This window comes from Nomascus leucogenys, chromosome 15 (genome assembly GCF_006542625.1).
Source record: "Nomascus leucogenys isolate Asia chromosome 15, Asia_NLE_v1, whole genome shotgun sequence".
Classification (NCBI taxonomy): domain Eukaryota; kingdom Metazoa; phylum Chordata; class Mammalia; order Primates; family Hylobatidae; genus Nomascus; species Nomascus leucogenys.
The window spans coordinates 96,906,233-96,930,705 of record NC_044395.1 but is presented as its reverse complement, the minus strand read 5'-3'; the positions used below and the strand labels follow the sequence as shown (position 1 = coordinate 96,930,705).

The 24,473-nt window shown below is 37.3% G+C and overlaps 1 protein-coding gene across 2 annotated transcripts in view; it reads right to left on the bottom strand.

The window, feature by feature from the left end:
* Window positions 1-3,677: 3,677 nt before the first annotated feature.
* Window positions 3,678-24,473, bottom strand: part of C15H11orf74 (chromosome 15 C11orf74 homolog) — a 62,652-nt gene continuing 41,856 nt past the window's right edge. For both annotated transcript variants that reach the window (XM_012506142.2, XM_012506156.2), the window contains 2 exons: window positions 14,720-14,859; window positions 3,678-3,947 (listed from right to left, as the gene is read on the bottom strand). In XM_012506142.2, coding sequence (XP_012361596.1) covers window positions 3,783-3,947; window positions 14,720-14,859 — 305 coding nt within the window. In that variant the 3' untranslated portion in view covers window positions 3,678-3,782. The remainder of the gene's footprint in view (window positions 3,948-14,719; window positions 14,860-24,473) is intronic.

Here is a 24,473-nt window from a genome sequence, read left to right as displayed (position 1 = left end):
GAAAATTCTCAGTAAGATTGTCTTTCATGTCATTTCACATGCTACTGTGTTCACTTACCATCAACTTCCAAGAAGCAAGCAAATGAAATGAAAATTCGTTTTCCCTTAACTTTTTTGTATGTTAATTCAACCACAGTAACTTAACACATAGGGAAAAGTTCTTTTTTAAAAAGAGGATACTGTCGAGGAGCAGTAGCTCACACCTGTAATCCCAGTGCTCTGGGGGGCCAAGTTGGGAGGATCACTTTAGCCCAGAAGTTCGAGACCAGTCTGGGCAATATAGTGAGACCCAGTCTCTATAAAAAAATTAAAAATTAGCTCGATATGGTGGCATGCACCTGTGGTACCACCTACTCAGGAGCCTGAAGTGGGAGGATCGCTTGAGGCCAGAAGTTCGAGGCTACGGTGAGTTATAATCATGAGACTGCACTCTAATCTGGGTGACAGAGGGAGATTTGTGTCTAAATAAATAAACAAAATGAGAATATAGTTGTGTTTGGAGGAAAATGAAAGAGAATTCTTGACAAAGGGAGTCGAGGAAATTCAACATTGGAGCAGAATCTTTCTTCTTTTTCTTGTGCTATGCCACACAAGATGGATCCTGAAAGTAGTAAGATCACTCAGTGTGTCACCATGCTGAACAAGCCAGGATTGGTGCGACAGGCTTCAAGTGATATTTGCTCTACTTCGATTTAGTTCGTGTTGCAATGGTCACATTATTTAAAGGTACTTTTCAAATTTTCATGTTCTTTCCTCCCATTTTGGTGTATACACCCAGAGGTTTCTCCTTATATTCTACTCTTTATTAATCTTATTTTTGTTGCCACAGCCTAATCCAGGAAAGCATTTTCCATCCTTACAAGTGCAGGATTACTTGGCTAGGGTTTGCCAACCAGTGTAAAACATACCATTTCCATCAATTTAAGGGATTGCTAAGACTGAAAGGCAGTCATGAAGAAGTATTTGCTAGTTAGGGCAAGGGTAATGGTACAATGGAGACAAAACAATTTCATTCAAAGGCTTTAAGGGACTCATTTTCCACTGTCACTTTTGCCATAATACACAATTTCCCCTCAAATAATTCAGGGATCAAAAATTGTCAAGAGGAATGAAGCCAAGACATAGTATACCAACCCTACAGATAGAAATGTTCCACCTGCCTTCTTCTCTGCCTAGTTAAGTAATGAAATACTTCACTGAAATGTAGTTCTTTGTAAACACTTAAAAAGGTGGTTTTGTTTCTTCTATTATAAAACTATTTAAGTCCATAAAATGGAGATGTTGTAAAAATGATGAAGTCTTGGCTGGGTGCAGTGGTTCACGCTTGTAATCCCAGCGCTTTGAGAGGCCAAAACAGGAGGATCACTTGAGGCCAGGAGTTAGAGACCAGCCTGGGAAACATAATGAGACCCTGTCTCTGAAAAAAAAAAAAAAAGTTTTAAAAAATAGTCAGACATGGTGGCTTACACCTGTAGTCCTAAACTATTCAGCAGGTGGAGGTGAGAAGATTGCTTGAGGTCAGGAGTTTGAGACTGCTATGATTGTGCCACTGCACACCAGCCTGAGTGACAGAACTTTTGTCTCAAAAAAAAGTAGTCTTTTTAATTGAAACTACCAAAATGCTATATAGAGAGAGCCCAAAGAGTATCCAATCCTGTGAAAAATTATATAACAAGGTTATCTCAAGTCAGAGAGTACATAGATTGCACACTAAGATCTTGTCTTAACCCCACAATTGCTCTCTCATTTCCACAATGCACTAGTCAAAAATCCTCGCTACTTCTGCTCCCAAATCTCATCAAATCTATGCCCTCCACTTTTACCCACACAGACTATCCTTCAAACTTGTCTCCCTGATTGACCTACATTCATTTTACCTCTCACATTCACGCTGAAGTTATCTTTCTGAAATACATTTTTGATCGTGTTATTCCTCTGCATGAAAACATTAAATAGCTCCCTATCAACTAGAGAATAAAGTCTACAGCACACAAGTCCTGCAGAATCTGGCCCCAATCTACATTTCCAACTTCCTCTCCTGCAGTTATCCCATTATCCCATACACTAGAAAACTATGGTTTTACTTTAACCAAGCAATAGTTTATCACACTCCATTACACCTCTGTGCATTATTCCCTTGGACTGTAATGTTTTTCCCCCTTTTCTGCCTCAAAAACTTCTACTCTAGGGCAACATGAAATCAAGAGCATTCTTTTGTAAAAAATATAAATGGCATTTTTATGAATACATATACACACTCAAACACACACACACACAATTCCTCATACACACACAAGCACAAGTACATGCATACAAGCACAGGCCTGCAGCATTATTCACAATAGCCAAGATATGGAAACAACCTAAATGTTCGTTGATGGATGGATAAAGAAAATGTAGTACATACATAAAATGGAATACTACTCAGCCTTAAAAAAAGAAGGAAATCCTGCTATATGCGACAACATGGGCAAACCTGAAGGGCATTATGCTAAGTGAAATAAGCCAATCACAGAAGGACAAATACCTCACGTCCACTTACATGAGTTAAAAAAGTCAAACTCATAGAAGCAGAAAGTAGGATGGAGGTTTCCAGGGTTTAGGGGAAGGGGGAAATGGAGAGTTACTGTTCACTGGGTATAGTTTCAGTTATACATGAATACATTCCAGAGATCTGCTGCACAACACTGTGCATATAGGTAACAAGATTGTATTGTACTTAAGAGAGTAGAGCTCGTGTTAAGTTCTTACCACACACACACACACAAACTAATAGCAAAAAACAAAACAACAAAAAGAAAACAACTCTGGTGTGGGATATTGACAGTAAGGGAGTCTATGTCGGGGAGACGCAGGGGCTGTATGAAAACGGTGCTGTCTTCCTCAATTTTTCTGTGAACATAAAACTGCTCTGAAAAACAAAGTGTACTTAAAAGAAAGAGAAAAGAAAATCAGTTAAGTACATTCAATTTGTTACTAATTCCTTCAATAATAAAAATTAACTGAAACATATTACTCCCCCTTCCTCTGGGCCTTCATCCCTCTTTTCTCCTTCTCTTAACGCATGTATGCGTATGCTACATAATTAGCACTTCATCATGTGTTTTTATATTCTCTAGTTGTTTTGCCTTCTCAAGTTGTATTTTAAGCTTCTAAAAATAGAGATCATTTCTTGAACTTTGTAACCGTTATCACACATGGTTTCATGGTAATAATGAAATGCAAGAATTTAATATATGACATATCATCAATTCTCAAATCCTTTTTTAAGTAAAGCCTTTCCCAATCAATTCCAGAAGCCTAAGCTCTCAACAACACTCACATTGATAGCACTATCTCTGGACAGCTAGGACCCAGACCTACTCATATTGGCAATTTTTCTCTAACGTGCTACAATGTGTTTTCATGTGCAATTGTCCTTTACTCTCAAGAAAGTGGGATCATGTTTCTGACCTTTGATACAGCACCCCACATCGCTTAGTGCAATGCTTTCATCAAAATGGATCCTTCCGTAGATGCTGCTTCCTGTTCCCATTTCCCACTCCCATCTCCTCCAACCAGCCACAAGATGCAGCAACAACATGGCGAGAGAGAATTCTGTAAGGGCAGCAATCTCTTTGGCCTTGTTGCTCTATATCCCTAATAACAGGTAACTCTGATAAATGAGTGCACACATGTAAATTTCCACAAAGGGAATTATAGTAGGTTTATCTTTTATTCTAATGTTGCTTGAATAAGAACAAAATTAAAATAAGCACACACACAAAACATGCCTCTGTGAATCAGTCACAGGGTTCCTCTAAGTCTGGGCTGGTGTCCTTTCTCTTCTGCTTGCATAGCTCTTTGATGGTCTCTATCTCTGCAGGACTAAACTTGGAGGTTAGCGTCACATTGTCATAATCAAATTCTTCATCAAGTGAAAAGGCTTGAACTTCATCTCCAAGTATCTATAAAAGGTAACAAAGGAGGAAAAAACATACACAATCATTGTAAATGAAGATAAAGTTGAAAAATTAACTCCCTATTAATATTTAATTAAACCTTTTTTCAGACTTCAGCACTCTCAGCTGATTAAGCTGTTTTTAAGTAAAAGAATAAATTCAATTATTCAATTTGACCTAATTTAAGCCTCTTAATATGCCCCATTTGTACCATGCTGTATCTGAATGAATATCATTAACTAATGCTGCCCAAGGCAAGAATCAGAAAGTCTCCCTTGCATATACTCATTATACATTTTACCACTTGTAGTGTCAGGACTACAGAAGCATACAGAAAAACCAACAGTTATATTAAAATGTGAGAAAAACATACACTAAGATTTTTATCAACCTTAAATAGATTTTCACCATTTGCTAAAAAAAATATATCAATAAAACGTACTTTTTAAAGATAAAAATACCCTACATTGAATATACTTCTTCAGATAATACCTATAACTCTTGGCTAATAAGAGTAAAACTTGGAACATATTTTAAATTTAAAAGTCCAGGATCTCTTTTTTTTAGCAAGAATTTAAAAATATTACAGTTTATAAGTAGTTACAAAGAGATGTAATAATTTTGAATCTATTCATGATTTGTGAGTTTTAAAGACTTCCTAAAGGAAGGCAGATAAAAAAGCATATTTTCCAGTAAACCAAGAGTATGCCTTAAATCTCTTGTATCGCCCCCTAAAAAGCCTCTCCAAAAACAAATGGTGTGCGATACAGTGAAATCATCCAGTACTTCTATGTAGCTCCACAATATGCATAGTGATGCTGAAATAATTGAAAACTATGGTTTATGCAAGAATGAAAAAATGTCCCAAAGCTATAATCAGCTTTAAATATTCTTGCATGGAAGATGATCTCATTGATGGCTTATGCAATGTTGGTAAAAATGTAGCATGTAGCTCAGAAACTATCTGCTGTTACTAAAGGTGAAAGAAAAAATAATGAGTAGTTATCTCCTATCTGTTCCACAAGTTATGTTTTGAAGTTAGATGTGCAGTGCTAATAGCAAATGCTCAGCCATTTATCATCCTTTCTTAGTAAAATCAGCAGGAGAACAACTTCTGGAGATGTGTTCATTTCCTCTTTATTAGAAAGGACCTTAGTGCTTTCCTGACAAAACTGCCACTGAGTTTCCACAGTGAGTTTGCCATGGTGAGTTTCCACCATGTGTCAGCCCTGATACTAGGAACCATGTGGCATCAGCAGTGATATTCAAACAACCCTGCTGGTAGTCACTGTTACCCCTACCTTATAACTGAAAGGTTAAGTAACTTTCCCAAAATACACAGTTAGTAAGGGAGAGAAGCAATATTTGGATCCAGGGTAATCTGCTTCAAATAAAGCCTCACCTGCTCAACAGAAACACCAGCAAGAATCAACCTGGAAGTTTTCACTAAGCCAAGTCATAGCTCTTTGGAGAGAAGACCTTTTCTAAATAAGATGATCCATTCTCACAGCCTACCATTAGAAAACTGTACTCAAGGCTACATGTAATACCATGACTATCTTAAAACCCAGCTGTACACAAAAAGCAAATCAGCCTGCAAGGCTGATCAGTCCACTTTGATCACTTTCTGAGATTAAATTTATCATCAACACAGCCAAAGTGACAGTGGGACAATCTTGCTTAGATGGCTCAAATGCAGAAACACACACACACAATGACACAAGATGTTCATTTCCTGAATGTTAAGCGTTCTTGCTGTCTCCAGCTCTACTCAGCAGTAAGTACTGAGGCCTGCAGGCTTGGCCACAACCCCATCTGGAGCCGATTCTAGCTGATCCTGGCAAAACATAAGGAGGAGACCCTGTTTCCACCAATATATTCAGTCTGATGGGAATTTTGCTGCCCTTTCATGCCTGGGTAAAGGCCTTTCATCACATGTCTATTAAGCTTCAAGCTGCCCATACCTGCATGTGTCCCCTATACTAGGTCTTTAAATTCTACCTTCAAGCCTCTAAAACCTGCCTACACCTTACTAGCCATCCTCACTACATGCAGTCACTTTGTCTTCACCCAACTCTCACTTAGGGGTTAGAATACAATTTCAAATTAGACAAATCCGTTTGCCATGTTAAAATCTCAGTGACACCATACCACTGGTATGGTGGAGCCTCCGACTCCCTCTACAGAACACAAATAACCTCAATCCCCACCTCCCTTCCCTTTACCTGTTCACTCAATAAACATTATATAGCAGATTCTGGGAACACAAAGTGATTATAGCAAAATCTCTGTCTATAAGGTTTCATAACTTCAAGGAGAAGACAGAAGTATAGGAATGATTTCAGTATCACGTGCTGTGCTCTCCAATAGAGGAATGCAAAAAAGGGAAACAGAAGCATAGAGAGGAAAGTGCAGAAGCTTCACTTACTCTTCTATTTTTTTTTTTTTTTTGAGACAGAGACTCCCTCTGTCACCCAGGCAGGAGTGCGGTGTCATGATCTCAGCTCACTGCAACCTCTGCCTCCCAGGTTCAAGCAATTGTCCTGCCTCAGCCTCCTGAGTAGCTGGGACAACTGGTGCATACCACCAGCCCTGGCTAATTTTTGTATTTTTAGTAGAGACAGGGTTTCGCCATGTCGGCCAGGCTGGTTTCAAACTCCTGGCCTCAAGTGATCCACCCACTACAGCCTCCCACAGTGCTGGGATTACAGGCATGAGCCACCGCACCTGGCCTCTTACTCTTGATTGAGTTTTGTCACTCTCCAGAAAATCCTACTAGCCTCCCCACACATCACTTCACTTATTACCTACCTCATCCTAGCAACCCAGATAAAGTAAGGCCAGTATTTCGGACTTACTTCTAAACTCTGATCAGGGCTCCCATGGCCAAGTTGGTTCTAGATACGGCCCAACCCATTGCCTTCTTAAGATTCTCCCTTCCCTGAGGTCTCAAACTACCTTGTGGCTATAATATCCAGACTTATGGTACTAGAGATGTAGAAATTTATTCTTAAATGGAAACATCTTATTTTCCTTTAAGTTTTTTTTTAATACATTTACATTCTTTTCTGTCATGGAGGATGATTTTCTTCATCAGTCACTTGGTACTAACCGTAACAATAACATGGAATAAAGTTTTCAGCAAGTCAGTAAAGATAATGTCAACACGAAGATTATTCATTTATAATATCCTTCAATGTATAAAAATATAATTAAAGATATAAATTTCTTCACTAAGAAATTAAGGGTTATCAACAGCAGCTATTAGATTTTCCAGGCAATCAGTTAGATATTGAGATATTAAAGCAAGAAATAAAGAATAGTAATAATGTCACATTTGCAATGCCAAAACATGACATTCAGGATACTCTAAACCATTTTGGGGATATACTGTAATGTGGCCAGTACATCCCTGAGTCGAAATGTCAGAGGAATAGCCTCTGCAGTCATTCAGATATTTTACATTCTTTCCACAAACTCTACATTCCTATTAAATTCTAGTCACTGTGTTAGGTGCTGGGGATACAAAGATGAAGACCTATATGAAATCACAAACAATGAGATAAACACATAAACAAATCATTAGAGTAAAACGTGGTAAGAACAGGGTGATGGGAACACAGAAGGAATACCTGACCCAGACTAAGTTGGAGGGGATTGGGAAGGAATCAGAGAAGGCGTCTTGGAACAGGTGATATCTGAGCTGACTCTTAAAGGGTAAACATTAGTTTACAAGTTGACGAAGGAGAGCTTTGCTGACAGGGGGAGTTCCCATGAGCAGACCATGGAAATAAGATGCAGAATTTCACATTTGTGAGTCTGAAAGTAGGTGAGCATTGTCAGAGCACAAAGTGTAAGTCGGAGAGTAGCAAGAGACAAATATGGTGCCAAATCATCCTAGAGATGATGAAAAGTCACTGAAGAATTTTTTGAAGGCAGAGAAAACACTTGGTCATCTATGCATTCCAGATAAATTCCTTCATCCATTAAATTTTTATTAAGTACCTACAATGAGACAGGTGCTGGAGTAAAAAAAAAAAAAAAATGCCCTGCCCTGTTGGAAATTATATGAGACAGATCACTATGAAGGTTAAACAGAAGGTAGATTTGAGTGGGATAAGCCTGGAGCCAGAAGAGTACTCAGGAACCTGCTAAAGCAGTTCAGTAAGATATCATGAGAACAGAGGACTGGTAGGAGAGACTTGAAAAATCTGTAGAAAGTGAAATCGGCAGCACTCGATAAATGACTGGATATGGAAATGTAAGAAAAGGAAGAATGCAGAAAGGGAAGTGGGTAAAGATAAGCACAGTTCAATTTGAATGTACCTGAAGAAATCTAGATGAATTGAATATACAAACTTGAAACTGAAAAAAAAGGTATGAAGCTAGAGATACCAATTTGGAGATGAAGACGGATTCAAGTATGTAGGCTGGGAACAACTATAGGTTAAGCACAGAACGCTAAGGAACACCAACTCTTAAGGGATGGATGGAGAGAAAACCCAAAGGAGTCAGGGAAAACACAATTTGAGAAATACATAAAGAATCACAGGAGATCATTGATGGACATTTGGCTTCCTGTGCAGCGCACCAACATGGCACATGTATACATATGTAACAAACCTGCACGTTGTGCACATGTACCCTAGAATTTAAAGTATAATAAAAAATAAAAAAAATAAAATAAAATAAAGAATCACAGGGGAAAGTGAAGTGAGAACCAATGAAGCAAGAGTGCCAGAGGAAGGTCAATTGTGTCAAACATGGTAGAGAAATCCATTAAAAGGAAGACTGGAAAGTGTCCGCTGGATTTGGCAATCATAAAGCAATTGATGCCTTCATTCTGAAAACATCCAGGCAGGCAATTGGAGCCAAGGATATTTTACAATATATTGAAGAGTCTAATAGCTTTTCAATTCTGGATGAAAAGAGAGAAATAAGAACAGACAGTAGCCAAAGAGGGGTCCAAGATGAAGGGAAGCTTGTTTTCCTTGTTTTGTTTCATTTTGTTAAGGATAAGAAAGACTTAAACATGTTTACATGTTGACGGGAATGAACAAATAGAAAATAGAGAATGACCCCAACCACGTTATTACTGTATACCAGAAAATCACTCCCATTTAGTGGTGACGTTTATTGTTTATTTATGTGTTCATTTAATAAATGTTTACCGTATGCCTACTATATGTATGGCACTGAGCTCGCCACTAGTTCTGACTTTGCATGTTAATTACGTAAGCTTGTGATGACATGCATGAGTGAATTTAGTCTTCCAAGACAGGAGACACATAAGTAATTCAAAGTGAGCCCAAGTAGATGTACACTGCAATTCAGAAGATATCACTGTGGTCTTCTAAATGACAGCTTTTCAAATACAGAAAGGTTGCATTTCTATGTATATATTTCAGTTATTGGCTGTTGTGGCATACTTTGGAAATTCTCTTCTTTCAAGTTCAGTTCATGTTAGAGTTCAAAGCTATAAGACGCCAAGGTTTTCAGATTACAAACTGAAATTATGATTTATTTCAGTAAAGACTTTGTGCAATGGAACACCAAGTCCCCTGCTGCTAAACAAAAAACAACCATGAATTAAGTTCTTAACTTGTTATTTTTGCCTAAGGAGCTGAAAGAAATATGTGGATTTCAGGTGTCTAATTTCAAATCTAATTGAAACCTTTTTGCCTCTCAGGGAATAAAATTTGTACACTGTTGGAAAACTTTGAGTCCCCTTAACATTGCTCATGTGACTTATTCTAACAGAGACACTGCGGATGGAGAGATTGTTTTCATTCATAGTATCACATAGGTAAATTAAAGAAAATAGAACTAATGCTTAAATCAATAATGGCGGCATTTAGCTGTAGGCTACTATACAAAGTAATATGGTAAATAAACTGTCTTTAAAGGTGAAAATTTTTAGAGTCCTATTATGAATTGGAAAAACAGGAGAGTTCCTATTAAAATACCACACAAGTTTCTTCTATGACCTCTTCTACAGTTTTCAGGGGGAGAGGATAGGTATCCCAATTTTTCATCCTCCTAATAACAACTCTCTTTGTTCTGTCTACAGAACAAAGCAGCTTGAAGCAGCTTCACACTTCCAAATTTCATCAAAATAAAGTAACTAAGGCAAGGTAATTCTATACACATAATTCTATACACAATTATGTATGTGTGTAGAACCAGTGGTAAAATCATGATTATCTCAATAGATGCAGAAAAGGCCTTTGACAAAATTCAACAGCCCTTCATGCTAAAAACTCTCAATAAATTAAGTATTGATGGGACGTATCTCAAAATAATAAGAGCTATTTGTGACAAACCCACAGCCAATATCATACTGAATGGGCAAAAACTGGAAGCATTCCCTTTGAAAACCGGCACAAGATAGGGATGCCCTCTCTCACCATTCCTATTCAACATAGTGTTGGAAGTTCTGGCCAGGGCAATCAGGCAGGAGAAAGAAATAAAGGGTATTCAATTAGGAAAAGAGGAAGTCAAATTGTTCCTGTTTGCAGATGATATGATTGTATATCTAGGAAACCCCATCGTCTCAGCCCAAGATCTCCTTAAGCTGATAAGCAACTTCAGCGAAGTCTCAGGATACAAAATCAACGTGCAAAAATCACAAGCATTCTTATACATCAATAACAGACAAACAGAGAGCCAAATCATGAGTGAACTCCCATTCACAATTGCTTCAAAGAGAATAAAATACCTAGGAATCCAACTTACAAGGGATGTGAAGGACCTCTTCAAGGAGAACTACAAACCACTGCTCAACAAAATAAAAGAGGACCCAAACAAATGGAAGAACGTTCCATGCTCATGGATAGGAAGAATCAATACCATGAAAATGGCCATACTGCTCAAGGTAACTTAAAGATTCAATGCCATCCCCAGCAAGCTAACAATGACTTTCTTCACAGAATTGGAAAACACTACTTTAAAGTTCATATGGAATCAAAAAAGAGCCCGCATTGCCAAGATAATCCTAAGCCAAAGAACAAAGCTAGAGGCATCATGCTACCTGACTTCAAACTATAGTACAAGGCTACAGTAACCAAAACAGCATGGTACTGGTACCAAAACAGAGATATAGACCAATAGAAAAGAACAGAGCCCTCAGAAATAATACCACATATCTACAACCATCTCATCTTTGACAAACCTGACAAAAACAAGAGATGGGGAAAGGATTCCCTATTTAATAAATGGTGCTGGGAAAACTGGCCAGCCATATGTAGAAAGCTGAAACTGGATCCCTTCCTTACACCTTATACAAAAATTAATTCAAGATGGATTAAAGACTTAAATATTAGACTTCAAACCATAAAAACCCCAGAAGAAAACCTAGGCAATACCATTCAGACCATAGGCATGGGCAAGGACTTCATGTCTAAAACACCAAAAGCAATGGCAACAAAAGCCAAAATTGACAAATGGGAGCTAATTAAACTAAAGAGCTTCTGCACAGCAAAAGAAACTACCAACAGAGTGAACAGGCAACCTACAGAATGGGAGAAAATTTTTGCAATCTACTCACCTGACAAAGGGCTAATATCCAGAATCTACAAAGAACTCAAACAAATTTATAAGAAAAAAACAACCCCATCAACAAGTGGGCAAAGGATATGAACAGACACTTCTCAAAAGAAGACATTTATGCAGCCAACAGACATATGAAAAAATGCTCATCATCACTGGCCATCAGAGAAATGCAAATCAAAACCACAATGAGATACCATCTCACACCAGTTAGAATGGCGATCATTAAAAAGTCAGGAAACAACAGACGCTGGAGAGGATGTGGAGAAATAGGAACACTTTTACACTGTTGGTGGGACTGTAAACTAGTTCAATCATTGTGGAAGACAGTGTAGCGATTCCTCAGGGATCTAGAAGTAGAAATACCATTTGCAGCACTATTCACAATAGCAAAGAGTTGGAACCAGCCCAAATGTCCAACAATGATAGACTGGATTAAGAAAATATGGCACATATACACCATGGAATACTATGCAGCCATAAAAAAGGATGAGTTCATGTCCTTTGTAGGGACATGGATGAAGCTGGAAACCATCATTCTCAGCAAACTATAACAAGGACAAAAAACCAAACACCGCATGTTCTCACTCATACGTGGGAACTGAACAATGAGAACACTTGGACACAGGAAGGGGAACATCACACACTGGGGCCTGTTGTGATGTGGGGACAGGGGGGAGGGATAGCATTAGGAGATATACCTAATGTAAATGACGAGTTAATGGGTACAGCACACCAACATGGCACATGTATGCATATGTAACAAACCTGCACATTGTGCACATGTACCCTAGAACTTACAAGTATAATAAAAATATATATATATTTTAAAAAAAAAGAACCAGTGGTAAAATTAGGGAAAAAAATCTGAACCAAATAAATGTTAAATGTTTGAAGTGATGGATATGCTACTTACCCTGATTTGATCACACACATATATGTGTACCAAAATATCACACTATACCCCATAAATATATACAATTATTATATGTTAATTAAAAAATTTAAAAAACAAAATTAGGTAAAACATTGAGTTGGTCCAATTCATATCAGAAAGTTGATGGATTCTTAACAGGCAATTAAGAGAAAGTTAGGAAGGACATCCAGAATACATTTTCAGCTTTTCAGATTGAAATCACAGAAGGAAACTATCATCTCTAACTCAAAATGGCCTTTCAGTAAGCCCTTCACAACCCATTTGCTGTAAATTAATGATTATGTTCTTTTACTAGCACTGGGTACTTTAAAATAAGATGAATGTTATCAAACCAAGGCAGTGTTGGTACAGTACGGGTTGAGTATCTCTTCTCCAAAATGCTTGAGATGAAGTGTTTTGGATTTCAGATTTTGGAAGGGTTGCAGAATATATACGAGTTGAGCATCCCTAATCTCCAAATCTGAAATCCAAAATGCTCCAATGAGCATTGCCTTTGAGCATCATGTCAGCACTCAAAAAGTTTCAAATTTTGGAGCATTTTGGATTTTCCCATTAGGAATGTTCAACCTGTATTGTGATTCTAGACGGTTGTGAAAAGTTACTCTAAAAAATAGTAATTAGAAATAAAAATTCCCAACCAAGATGTTACTTCAGATATTCAAAAAACAGCAAAAGTTTTTCATCTGTGGCTTGTATCATTTTGATTCCAGCATTTTAAAATGTCCACATTTCTGGTAAGCAGTTTATATTCCTCTTAAATATACCACCATATATGGGGTCTCAACTTGAATTACACTGCTATTTGATAGATTCCAGAAATCATTCAGTTTTCTTAACCCATTAATTAAAATCACTTTGTAACAATTTCTATAATTGTACTAGATTATATATATTCTCAAATTGTACTGAAATAAAACTGTATTTCTATAAAAGTACTAGGTGCCATGCCTACTGGCTGGTCCAATAACTTGTATGGCCACAAGTGAAGTCAACAGCATGAACAAATCTTAAAAAAGAAATTGAGTCCTTCTAGAAATAGCCTTATAATTTTAGCTTTTCACAACTCAGAGAAAGCAATCTATAATTCAAAAAGCATATTGAAAGGTGGCTGTCCCTACCAGTTTAGCTGGTAATCAATTTGGGAGTTTAATATAAGCCTGCACGCATCCTGGATATACTTTCATGATGTCAGTGAACAAAAGTACTTATTAGAAAGTGGCAATTTAAAACTGAAATGTGTGGATTATTTCTGACTGAATGGCTAATTCTATAACAGAATATCTTTTAGTAACAAGACTAGTACCTCATGATTAAATAATCCAAAAAGACCCTAAGGATTTTGTTAGAAAGCAATAATAAAGAGCCCTTAACAACAACTTGAGCCTGATCCTGCTTTGTGTTCCAGTAAGGAGAGTGAGAAAGGTCACTACCAGCGTTAGCAACAGCCTGTATTGATACATGTTTATTAAGCATATGTAGAAGAGCTGCAAAATGATAGCAAAAGATGACTTTCAAGTTGCACATTTGCGAGTAAATATATGGCATAGATTCCATTTTCATGGCTAGGTGACATTTCTCAGCCTCCCCTGTGGCCAGTATGAACATGTGACTAAGTGGTCACCAATGGAATGTGAGCTGAAATTAAGGACCCTGAGTCCTAAGCCTTGGGGAAACATGCTGCCCCCATGCTCTTCTCTCCTCCCCTCTAGGTATGATGATGACCTGACCTGGAACATGCAGGTGAGGACAATGTCCTAAAATATAATGGACATCCAGAAAGAAGGAACCTGGGTCCCTGATGACCCCCCAAAAAGGAGCCACCTGCTCATTTTAAGGGCTCTATATAGGCTGTAAATAAGAGAAATAAACATCCATCTCTTTTCAGCCATTGAATTATTATTAGGATTCTCTGTTATAGCAGCCTGGCCTTACCTCAACTAATTCAAAAGTTTATAGAACCTTATCAATAATAATAAAAACAGCCAGTTCAGACTAAAAAGGGCAAGAAAACTGTCCATCCTTTCTATTGTGCAGTCCTTGGGTAGCACTGATCTGTAGCATGGCATACATTGTAAAACAAAAATGGTTTCCACATAAAAACATAATTGCTCTATGTGTTTAAAAAGAAATGTATGCATTTGAGATAGATGGATGTGAGAGGAACCAATTAAGCAACTTCAATTTTATATTTTCCCAAATCTTAGAGAAATACAGAAGCATACAGCATTTCTTTGAAGGGATGAATTACAAAATCAACGCAGTGTGGAGAATGACTGAATTCCCTGTGGAGTACCTCTTCCGTCTGTTTGTCCATTCTTTTTACAGTGGGCTTTGGCTTCACTTCACAGGTAGGAGGCTGGGCCACAAAAGGGATACAGGAAGGAATGCTGGTGCTTACATCCTGCTCCACTTCTCCCGGAAGCAGCAGCAAATCTGTTGGATACAAAACATTTCAATTGAGCCTTTTGCCAAGTTCACAATTTACCTAAATCATTTAAATGCCCAGAAGTCGAAGAAAATGAAGCAAATATGCTCATGTAAAGTAGGTCCATTTCACAATGCCTGTCCTCCTTTGGGAACTGGACTCAAGGGATTGCCCTTTCCTCATAATAGAAGCCATTAGTGCATTTATTTTTATTTCATCTTTGCAAACGTAAGAGTCCCCCCAAAATGTCTGGAGGAGTACTGTTTTTGGAGTAACCTGATTGTCCTTTTATTCTCAACTCAATTTCTACTTTTATACGAAAATAAGGTGATAAGATGTTACTTTTGCTTCATTTTCCCATATTTTCCTGGAGGGATAAAGAGAAAGAAAATGGAGTACTGATTTCATCCTGTAAAAATATGGCCATATTTCAAAAATATATATTAAAAAACAGTAATGCCAGAAGGAAAGTACTTTAACTTTCAGCAGAAAAATGAAATACTCTGTCATATTCAGAATGCATGGTCTAATTTTCAACACTTGCAAAGAACAACAGCAACGTGTTTCCTGCTTGTTAAGCACAGTCTCAAGAATTCAATAACCAATCTTGGTTTTCTGATTGATCCATTATAAGCAGATATGTCTCCTGATTTTTGCATGTATGATAATACATGGATGCATCACAGACAACTGATGATCTTCCACAGCTTTCTTTAAGGAGGACAAAAAAAACAAATAGAAGCACAACAGGTTTCCTCCTCAGTCTGTTTTCATAGGACCAGAAGGGCTTGCAAGAGCTAGCCAACAACTTGGAGCCGACTGGATGATGCTGCCTACTTCTCAAAGATGATCCTAATTAAGGCACTAATTAACTTCTCAGTGGAAGTGATTAATTAATAACAGGCATGACTTGACTGCTGCAAATGGCAGCATGTATAGGGAGATAATTGAGCAGGTATTGATATTCAAAAACTGAAACTTATTTGAAATGAATCCCTCAACACTACAGATATCCCCTTCACAAAAAAATATAATTACAAAATTCTTATGACTCCAGCAACAGAGAACACAGACAGCCAGGAAACAGAACTGTGGAGGGGAAATGGTAAAGAAGGTAATTCTGCTATGACTAATTACTGAAATCTTGGACTATGATTTCATTAATTAGCAGAAATAAAAACAATAAAAATAGCCAACACTTACATACTCATCATTTTATATGCTTTAGCTCAGCTAATACTCCAAAAGCTCTATTATTTCCCATTTTACAGACAATGAGCTAACAGACAGTAGCCTCACTCAATATCCCACAGCTAAAAAGGGCAGAGCTGGGCAGTCTATCTACACAGCCCATGCTCCTCTCCTACAATGTCACATTACAAACTTTCTTTAAATAAGCATTTTCATTAACATATTTTATTTTACTGGATCAAATTAAACACTCAAACTTAGAACCAACAAATGTCACTACTATAACACACTAGCATGGTTAGGCAATATTAAGTACATTTCCCAAACATTTCATACCCAGAGAAACAACATTTTAAAATTCAATGAGGTTGGTGGGAAGACTAGTTTTCTAATGCACCTATTTATGAGTTCAAAGCCAAACTCCCTCACTGAGCGTCCTCATGTAACAGCCCAGGACGGGTACAAATCTGGTGAGGGACCCACCAACAAGGAAAGCAACAAGAGACAGGCTTGGGCCTCTCGACACGAAAACCATTATCTACCTGACCCATTGGCTGACAGCGCAAACGTCAGTTCAAATATGAAATCAAAATCAATTCTGCTTTCAGGGCTATTTAAAATCATCGTTCTGGCTGACAGTATTGTGCAGTGAGGAGGATAACTCTGCAATTTCTTTACTGAAACTTCACTTCTCTAATCTATTTGCCAAGAAGGTAGGATTTTCAACAAAAATGGTTTCTTTCATAATAATTCTACTGCCATGGGAACAATTCTTTCAAAATAACAAGACTCAGTATTCTCCACGTCTTAAATTCTTGCCATTTGTTTCTTCAGAGTAAAAGCGAAATGCACCAATGCATATCTATTAGTGCCTAACACAGCAACTTATACATAGTGAATTCTCAACAAATACTTGGAGATAGAAAATGAATTTTGTACACCTCAACTTTTAAACTCAACAGCAAGTATCAAGAGTCTGCCTGCCAATAAGATGTTGTGGATGATGTAAAATGAGTATAGCCCTTACCCTCAAAAACTAAACGTTACAGGAATAAGACTTTCACATATAAAATCAATCAAAGAATAATCAAGAAAAAATTGAATGGCTCTAACTCTAAAGATGACAGATTTATAAAAGGGCAAAAACAATATAAATGAGAAGAGCCTGGCAAGGCATATGTTATAAAGAAAACTACTGCAATCATTTAGCCGTTTTACAATCGTGGGTGGGTTATATATACTCATATTCTCTCAGGAGAAAAAAAATACTGTATTCACTCATGGCAGGAAATGAAATTTCAAGTTCTCTGTATAACTTTCTGAAACAGAAATGCTTTAAGACACTTAATCTGATCATATAGTTGTTGTTTCTAAAACAATCAAAGGCTTTGTTTTCATCTTAATGAAATGCGACCATCTTGGCATTATAGAGTCAGGGCCACTTTCAAAAATGAATCTTGAGGTTGGGTGGCAAGACTGGTTGAAGTATTTTAATCTCTTCTTTATCAACCACATGTTTAGAAATTCTACTATTTAAAAAGTAGCTATTCATGCCATTTGTCCCTGTATTTTGTCAATGATCGGCAAGTCAAAGACTACAGCCATGTAATCTAATACAGTGTTACAAAGTGAGCCATCTACTTGACATCTGAAAATTTATATACAATAATATTTAATCTGCCTGGCATATTTATAAAATTAACCAATCTGTTCATTGGTTACCACATAAAATGGCCAACATTTCCTGAAAGTTTGGGCATCCTAATACAAAAAGGATATAGATAAAAAACACTTTAGCCATCCAGGCCATTTCTTTATTATTATTATTATTATTATTATTATTATTATTATTATACTTTAAATTCTAGGGTACATGTGCACAACGTGCAGGTTTGTTACATATGTATACATGTGCCATGTTGGTGTGCTGCACCCATTAACTTGTCATTTACATTAGGTATATCTCCTAATGCTATCCCTCCCCCTCCCCCAACCCCACGACAGACCCCGGTGTGTGATGTTCCCCTTCCTGTGTCCAAGTGTTCTCATTGTTCAATTCCCACCTATGAGTGAGAAATGCGGTGTTTGGTTTTTTGTCCTTGTGATAGTTTGCTGAGAATGATGGTTTCTAGCTTCATCCATGTCCCTACAAAGGACATGAAATCATCCTTTTTTATGGCTGCATAGTATTCCGTGGTGTATATGTGCCACATTTTCTTAATCCAGTCTATCATTGTTGGACATTTGGGTTGGTTCCAACTCTTTATTGTGAATAGTGTCGCAATGAACATACGTGTGCATGTGTCTTTATAGCAGCATGATTTATAATCCTTTGGGTATATACACAGTAATGGGATGGCTGGGTCAAATGGTATTTCTACTTCTAGCTCCTTGAGGAATCGCCACACTGTCTTCCACAATGGTTGAACTAGTTTACAGTCCCACCAACAGTGTAAAAGTGTTCCTATTTCTCCACATCCTCTCCAGCACCTGTTGTTTCCTGACTTTTCAATGATCACCATTCTAACTGGTGTGAGATGCTATCTCATTGTGGTTTTGATTTGCATTTCTCCAACGGCCAATGATGATGAACATTTTTTCATGTGTCTGTTGGCTGCGTAAATGTCTTCTTTTGAGAAGTGTCTGATCACATCCTTTGCTCACTTTTTGATGGGGTTGTTTGTTTTTTTCTTGTAAATATGTTTGAGTTCTTTGTAGATTCTGGATATTAGCCCTTTGTCAGATGAGTAGATTGCAAAAATTTTCTCTCATTTCTGTAGGTTGCCTGTTCACTCTGATGGTAGTTTCTTTGCTATGCAGAAGCTCTTTAGTTTAATTAGATCCCATTTGTCAATTTTGGCTTTTGTTGCCATTGCTTTCGGTGCTTTAGACATGAAGTCCTTGCCCATGCCTATGTCCTGAATGGTATTGCCTAGGTTTTCTTCTAGGGTTTTTATGGTTTTAGGTCTAATATTTAAGTCTTTAATCCATCTTGAATTAATTTTTATATAAGGTATAAGGAAGGGATCCAGTTTCAGCTTTCTACATATGGCTAGCCAGTTTTCCCAGCACCATTTATCAAATAGGGAATCCTTTCCCCATCTCTTGTTTTAGTTAAGTTTGTCAAAGATCAGATGGTTGTAGATGTGTAGTATTATTTCTGAGGGCTCTGTTCTTTTCCATTGGTCTATATCTCTGTTTTGGTACCAGTACCATGCTGTTTTGGTTACTGTAGCCTTGTACTATAGTTTGAAGTCAGGTAGCATGATGCCTCCAGCTTTGTTCTTTGGCTTAGGATTGTCTTGGCAATGTGGGCTCTTTTTTAGTTCCATATGAACTTTAAAGTAGTTTTTCCAATTCTATGAAGAAAGTTATTGGTAGCTTGATGAGGATGGTATTGAATCTATAAATTACCTTGAGCAGTATGGCCATTTTCATGATATTGATTCTTCCTATCTATGAGCATGGAATGTTCTTCCATTTGTTTGTGTTCTCTTTTATTTCCTTGAGCAGTTGGTTTGTAGTTCTCCTTGAAGAGGTCCTTCACATCCCTTGTAAGTTGGATTCCTAGGTATTTTATTCTCTTTGAAGCAATTGTGAATGGGAGTTCACTCATGATTTGGCTCTCTGTTTGTCTGTTATTGGTGTATAAGAATGCTTGTGATTTTTGCACATTGATTTTTTATCCTGAGACTTTGCTGAAGTTGCTTATCAGCTTGAGGAGATTTTGGGCTGAGACAATGGGGTTTTCTAAATATACACTCATGTTACCTGCAAACAGGAACAATTTGACTTCCTCTTTTCCTAATTGAATACCCTTTATTTCTTTCTCCTGCCTGATTGCCCTGGCCAGAACTTCCAACACTATGTTGAATAGGAATGGTGAGAGAGGGCATCCCTATCTTGTGCCGGTTTTCAAAGGGAATGCTTCCAGTTTTTGCCCATTCAGTATGATATTGGCTGTGGGATTGTCATAAATAGCTCTTATTATTTTGAGATATGTCTCATCAATACCTAATTTATTGAGAGTTTTTAGCATGAAGGGCTGTTGAATTTTGTCAAAGGCCTTTTCTGCATCTATTGAGATAATCATGTGGTTTTTGTCTTTGGTTCTGTTTATATGATGGATTATGTTTATTGATTTGCATATGTTGAACCAGCCTTGTATCCCAGGGATGAAGCCCACTTGATCATGGTGGATAAGCTTTTTGATGTGCTGCTGGATTTGGTTTGCCAGTATTTTATTGAGGATTTTTGCATCGATGTTCATCAGGGATATTGGTCTAAAATTCTCTTTTTTTGTTGTATCTCTGCCAGGCTTTGGTATCAGGATGATGCTGGTCTCATAAAATGAGTTAGGGAGGATTCCCTCTTTTTCTATTGATTGGAATAGTTTCAGAAGGAATGGTACCAGCTCTTCCTTGTACCTCTGGTAGAATTCGGCTGTGAATCCGTTTGGTCCTGGGGTTTTTTTGGTTGGTAAGCTATTAATTATTGCCTCAATTTCAGAGCCTGTTATTGGTCTATTCAGGGATTCCACTTCTTCCTGGTTTAGTCTTGGGAGGGTGTATGTGTCCAGGAATTTATCCATTTCTTCTAGATTTTCTAGTTTATTTACGTAGAGGTGTTTATAGTATTCTCTGATGGTAGTTTGTATTTCTGTGGGATCGGTGGTGATATCCCCTTTATCATTTTTTATTGCGTCTATTTGAGTCTTCTCTCTTTTCTTCTTTATTAGTCTTGCTAGCGGTCTATCAATTTTATCCTAGTCTCTGACAAAACAGACTTTAAACCAACAAGATCAAAAGAGACAAAGAAGGCCATTACATAATGGTAAAGGGATCAATTCAACAAGAAGAGCTAACTATCTTAAATAAATATGCACCCAATACAGGAGCACCCAGATTCATAAAGCAAGTCCTTAGAGACCTACAAAGAGACTTAGACTCCCACACAATAATAATGGGAAACTTTAACACCCCTCTGTCAACAATAGACAGATCAACGAGACAGGAAGTTAAAAAAGATATCCAGGAATTGAACTCAGCTCTGCACCAAGTGAACCTAATAGACATCTACAGAACTCTCCACCCCAAATCAACAGAGTATACATTCTTCTCAGCACCACACCACACCTATTCCAAAATTGACCACATAGTTGGAAGTAAAGCACTCCTCAGCAAATGTAAAAGAACAGAAATTATAACAAACTGTCTCTCAGACCACAGTGAAATCAAACTAGAACTCAGGATTAAGAAACTCACTCAAAACCGCTCAACTACATGGAAACTGAACAATCTGCTCCTGAATGTCTACTGGGTACATAACGAAATGAAGGCAGAAATAAAGATGTTCTTTGAAACCAATGACAACAGGCGACTTCTAAATAGAGCTTCCAGCTATGATAGTCTTGTTCAGTAGTCCTTATTCTTAAAAATGATTGAAGATCTCAAAGAGCTTTTGTTTATATGGGTTATGTCTATCAACACTCACCATATCAGGAATTAAAACTGACAAGTGTTCCAATATTTGTATATTGGAATCATTACAAATAATCAAATTACATATTAAAATAAGTATTTTTATTAAAAATTAATTGTCTAAAAACAGAAAATATTGAGAAGCATTATTTTACATTTTTTTGAATCTGTTATAATATCTGGCTGAACAGAAGAAAGTTGGATTCCCTATTTGCTTCTGCATTCAATTTTTGAAATATGCTATTTTAGTTGAAGCAAAGAAAATCCAGATTCACACAGATAGGTAGTTGGAAAGGGGAGGAGTATTTTAATAGTCTTTTTATATAGTTGTGGATATTTTTCTTTGATACTACACCATGATCTGAAAAATGATAAAGTTTTCAAAGGTTATTTTCCATGAGCATTCTGAAAACTTGTCAGTGAGCTTTTTGTACTGCTACATTAAAATCCATTGGTCTATCTTGCACACTGAATGGATCTTTCCCCTATGTATAATTTTGTAAACATTATTAATTGGTCATTTGGAAAATATTGGTTCACTGTGTTATGCAGATCTTCCAAATGTTGACATATTTCATTATACAGTATAAAAATCACATTAGTTAATATCACCAATTTTGCCAGAAAAGCCTTTAAATATTGAGAAGCTGTCAAGCTCACAGTACTAGATACAAGTTCTCTAAAAATCTAATTTTCGCTTGATCCATTGCCAATTTTATCATTGGCAACGAATACTATTAGTTATTAGACTTGAAGAGACAGGCTCACTTTATTCATTTTTGAGAAATATAGTTTGTCAGTTACACTTTCAAATAAAAACGGTGATTCATGAAAGAGAAAAATAAACTAGTTCAGCACACCACTCAATCACCCAAGTGTTTTTCCACAACCACTGTATTTCAGTATGTAACAGAAGTGCCTTATGAACACTTACTATTTTGACACAAAAATCATTAAAAAGAGGTATGCTTAAGAATTAAGATGTAATAAAATTAATAATTTTTACTACTTCAAGAAATTTTCAGTGGAAACTGGCATTTGTTTTTGATTATAAATTTATGACAGTGAAGATGACAACTGCTAGTATAATTTGGTTCCACAAACTTGATTCACAATAAGGTGCCAGCATCTTCACCCAGCATTGCTTTTCCAACTTCAATGCAAACATCAACACATGACCTGCCAACCTCAGGGTTTCTGAGGGGTTCCTAGACCACATCTTCAGGAGTCTGCTGGTCTAGCTAATGTCAGTCCAACCCTCCCACCATCAACAACTAGAAAAGCTAGATAAATTACAAAAATCAACTATTTAAAGGTGTTGGAGAACTACCAGGGTAGCCTAGGACTTGAGGAACCAGGATTTCAGCCACAGTTCTTAAATATTTGTCGACTAAGAGTCGCTAGTCATTCAGGGGTGGCCTAAAGCTGCTTAAAGTTGCAAATTAGGAAAGAACTTTTTTTCAAAAAAGAGGTAACTGATGTCATCATTTGTATGCACTTGCTCATTAATGGCAATTAATCCCATTAATGGACTAAAAATGACTGGACATTGCTATGGTTAGGATATGGTTTGTTTGGCCTCAGCAAGTCTTATGTTGAAATTTGATCCCCATTGTTGGAGGTAGGGACTGGAGGGAGGTGCTTGGTTTGAGAGTGGATCCCTCAGGAATGGCTTGGTGCCATTCTCTCCAGAGTGAGTGAGTTTTCGCTGAGTTCTCACTCTTAGTTTCCAAAAGAACTGATTGTTGAAAAGAGCCTGGCACCTCTTTCCCTCTCTCTCAGTTCCTCTCTTGTCATGCAGTTTCTGCACATGTGGTTCCCCTTTGGCTTCCCCAGAAGCACACACTGGCTCCATGCTTCTTGCACAGCCTGCAGAACCACGAGCCAAATAAACCTCTTTTCTTTACCCAGCCTCAGGTATTCTTTTACAGCAACATAAATGGACTAAGGCAGAAGTACAGTACTGGAGAACCTGAAAATAAAAATCAAACAAGGCTGCCAACCTTTGAGCAGGAATCAGTGCCCATTCTCAGTCAATACAATCAGCCACAACATAAGTACACCTGCTGACCAAGAGATGTGTGTAAGACAGTATGAATCTCAGAGGTAGATTTAAAAAAAAAAAAAAAAAGTCTCTTGAGCTACTTGCACTCGACCAGAAAAGAGGTTGGGCTGGGCCCACTGAGGAAGGATAAAAATAAAAATGAACAGAAAATCTTCCTATTCTAATGGCCTCACCACAATAACTAATAACTAATCCAAACAATAATTGTGCTGAGTAAAAGTTTGAGCCAGTTTGTCTGAGGCATGACAGTCACCAGGTTAACTACCTTATCTCAAATTCAAAAAAGGAAGAATAGGTTAACTTGATGTCAAATAGACACAGTGCACCAAAATCTGTGGCAGACGCTACCCTGAGAAAACTGCTTAATACCATTGCTTAATAGAATTGGCTCCACTGAAAAACCATCTCCAATCTTTCCACCTGGGCTGCCAAATGATAAAACAAATATTAGAAAAAAATCACGCTCCTAAATCTTAGAGAATATTTATGAGAGTGAATGGGGTGAACAAATAAAGTCAATGGTAGAAAAACAATATGCAAGCCACTTCCTTGTTGCCCCAGGCAAATCTGTTGCTTAAACAATAACAACAGAATCTAATCAGTAAACCTCCCAGCTGCCAAAATTATACAAGCAACTTTACTATTTAAAATGTCACATTTCCCATCTGATATAAATATTTGCCTTCTGCTCACATTCCTGAAGTGTAAAACAAATTAGGCCCAAACTAAAATTCACCTTGGCACGAACTATTTAATTCCTTTTTCCTTTAAATGACCCAGATTGAGCATTATGAAAATTGTAAAGCCCTGGTGGCCTTTTCAGTAATTAGAATAGATTGCTGAAGCCTAGGTTGATTTTCAGCATAGGCTTCGCACATCATTCTAT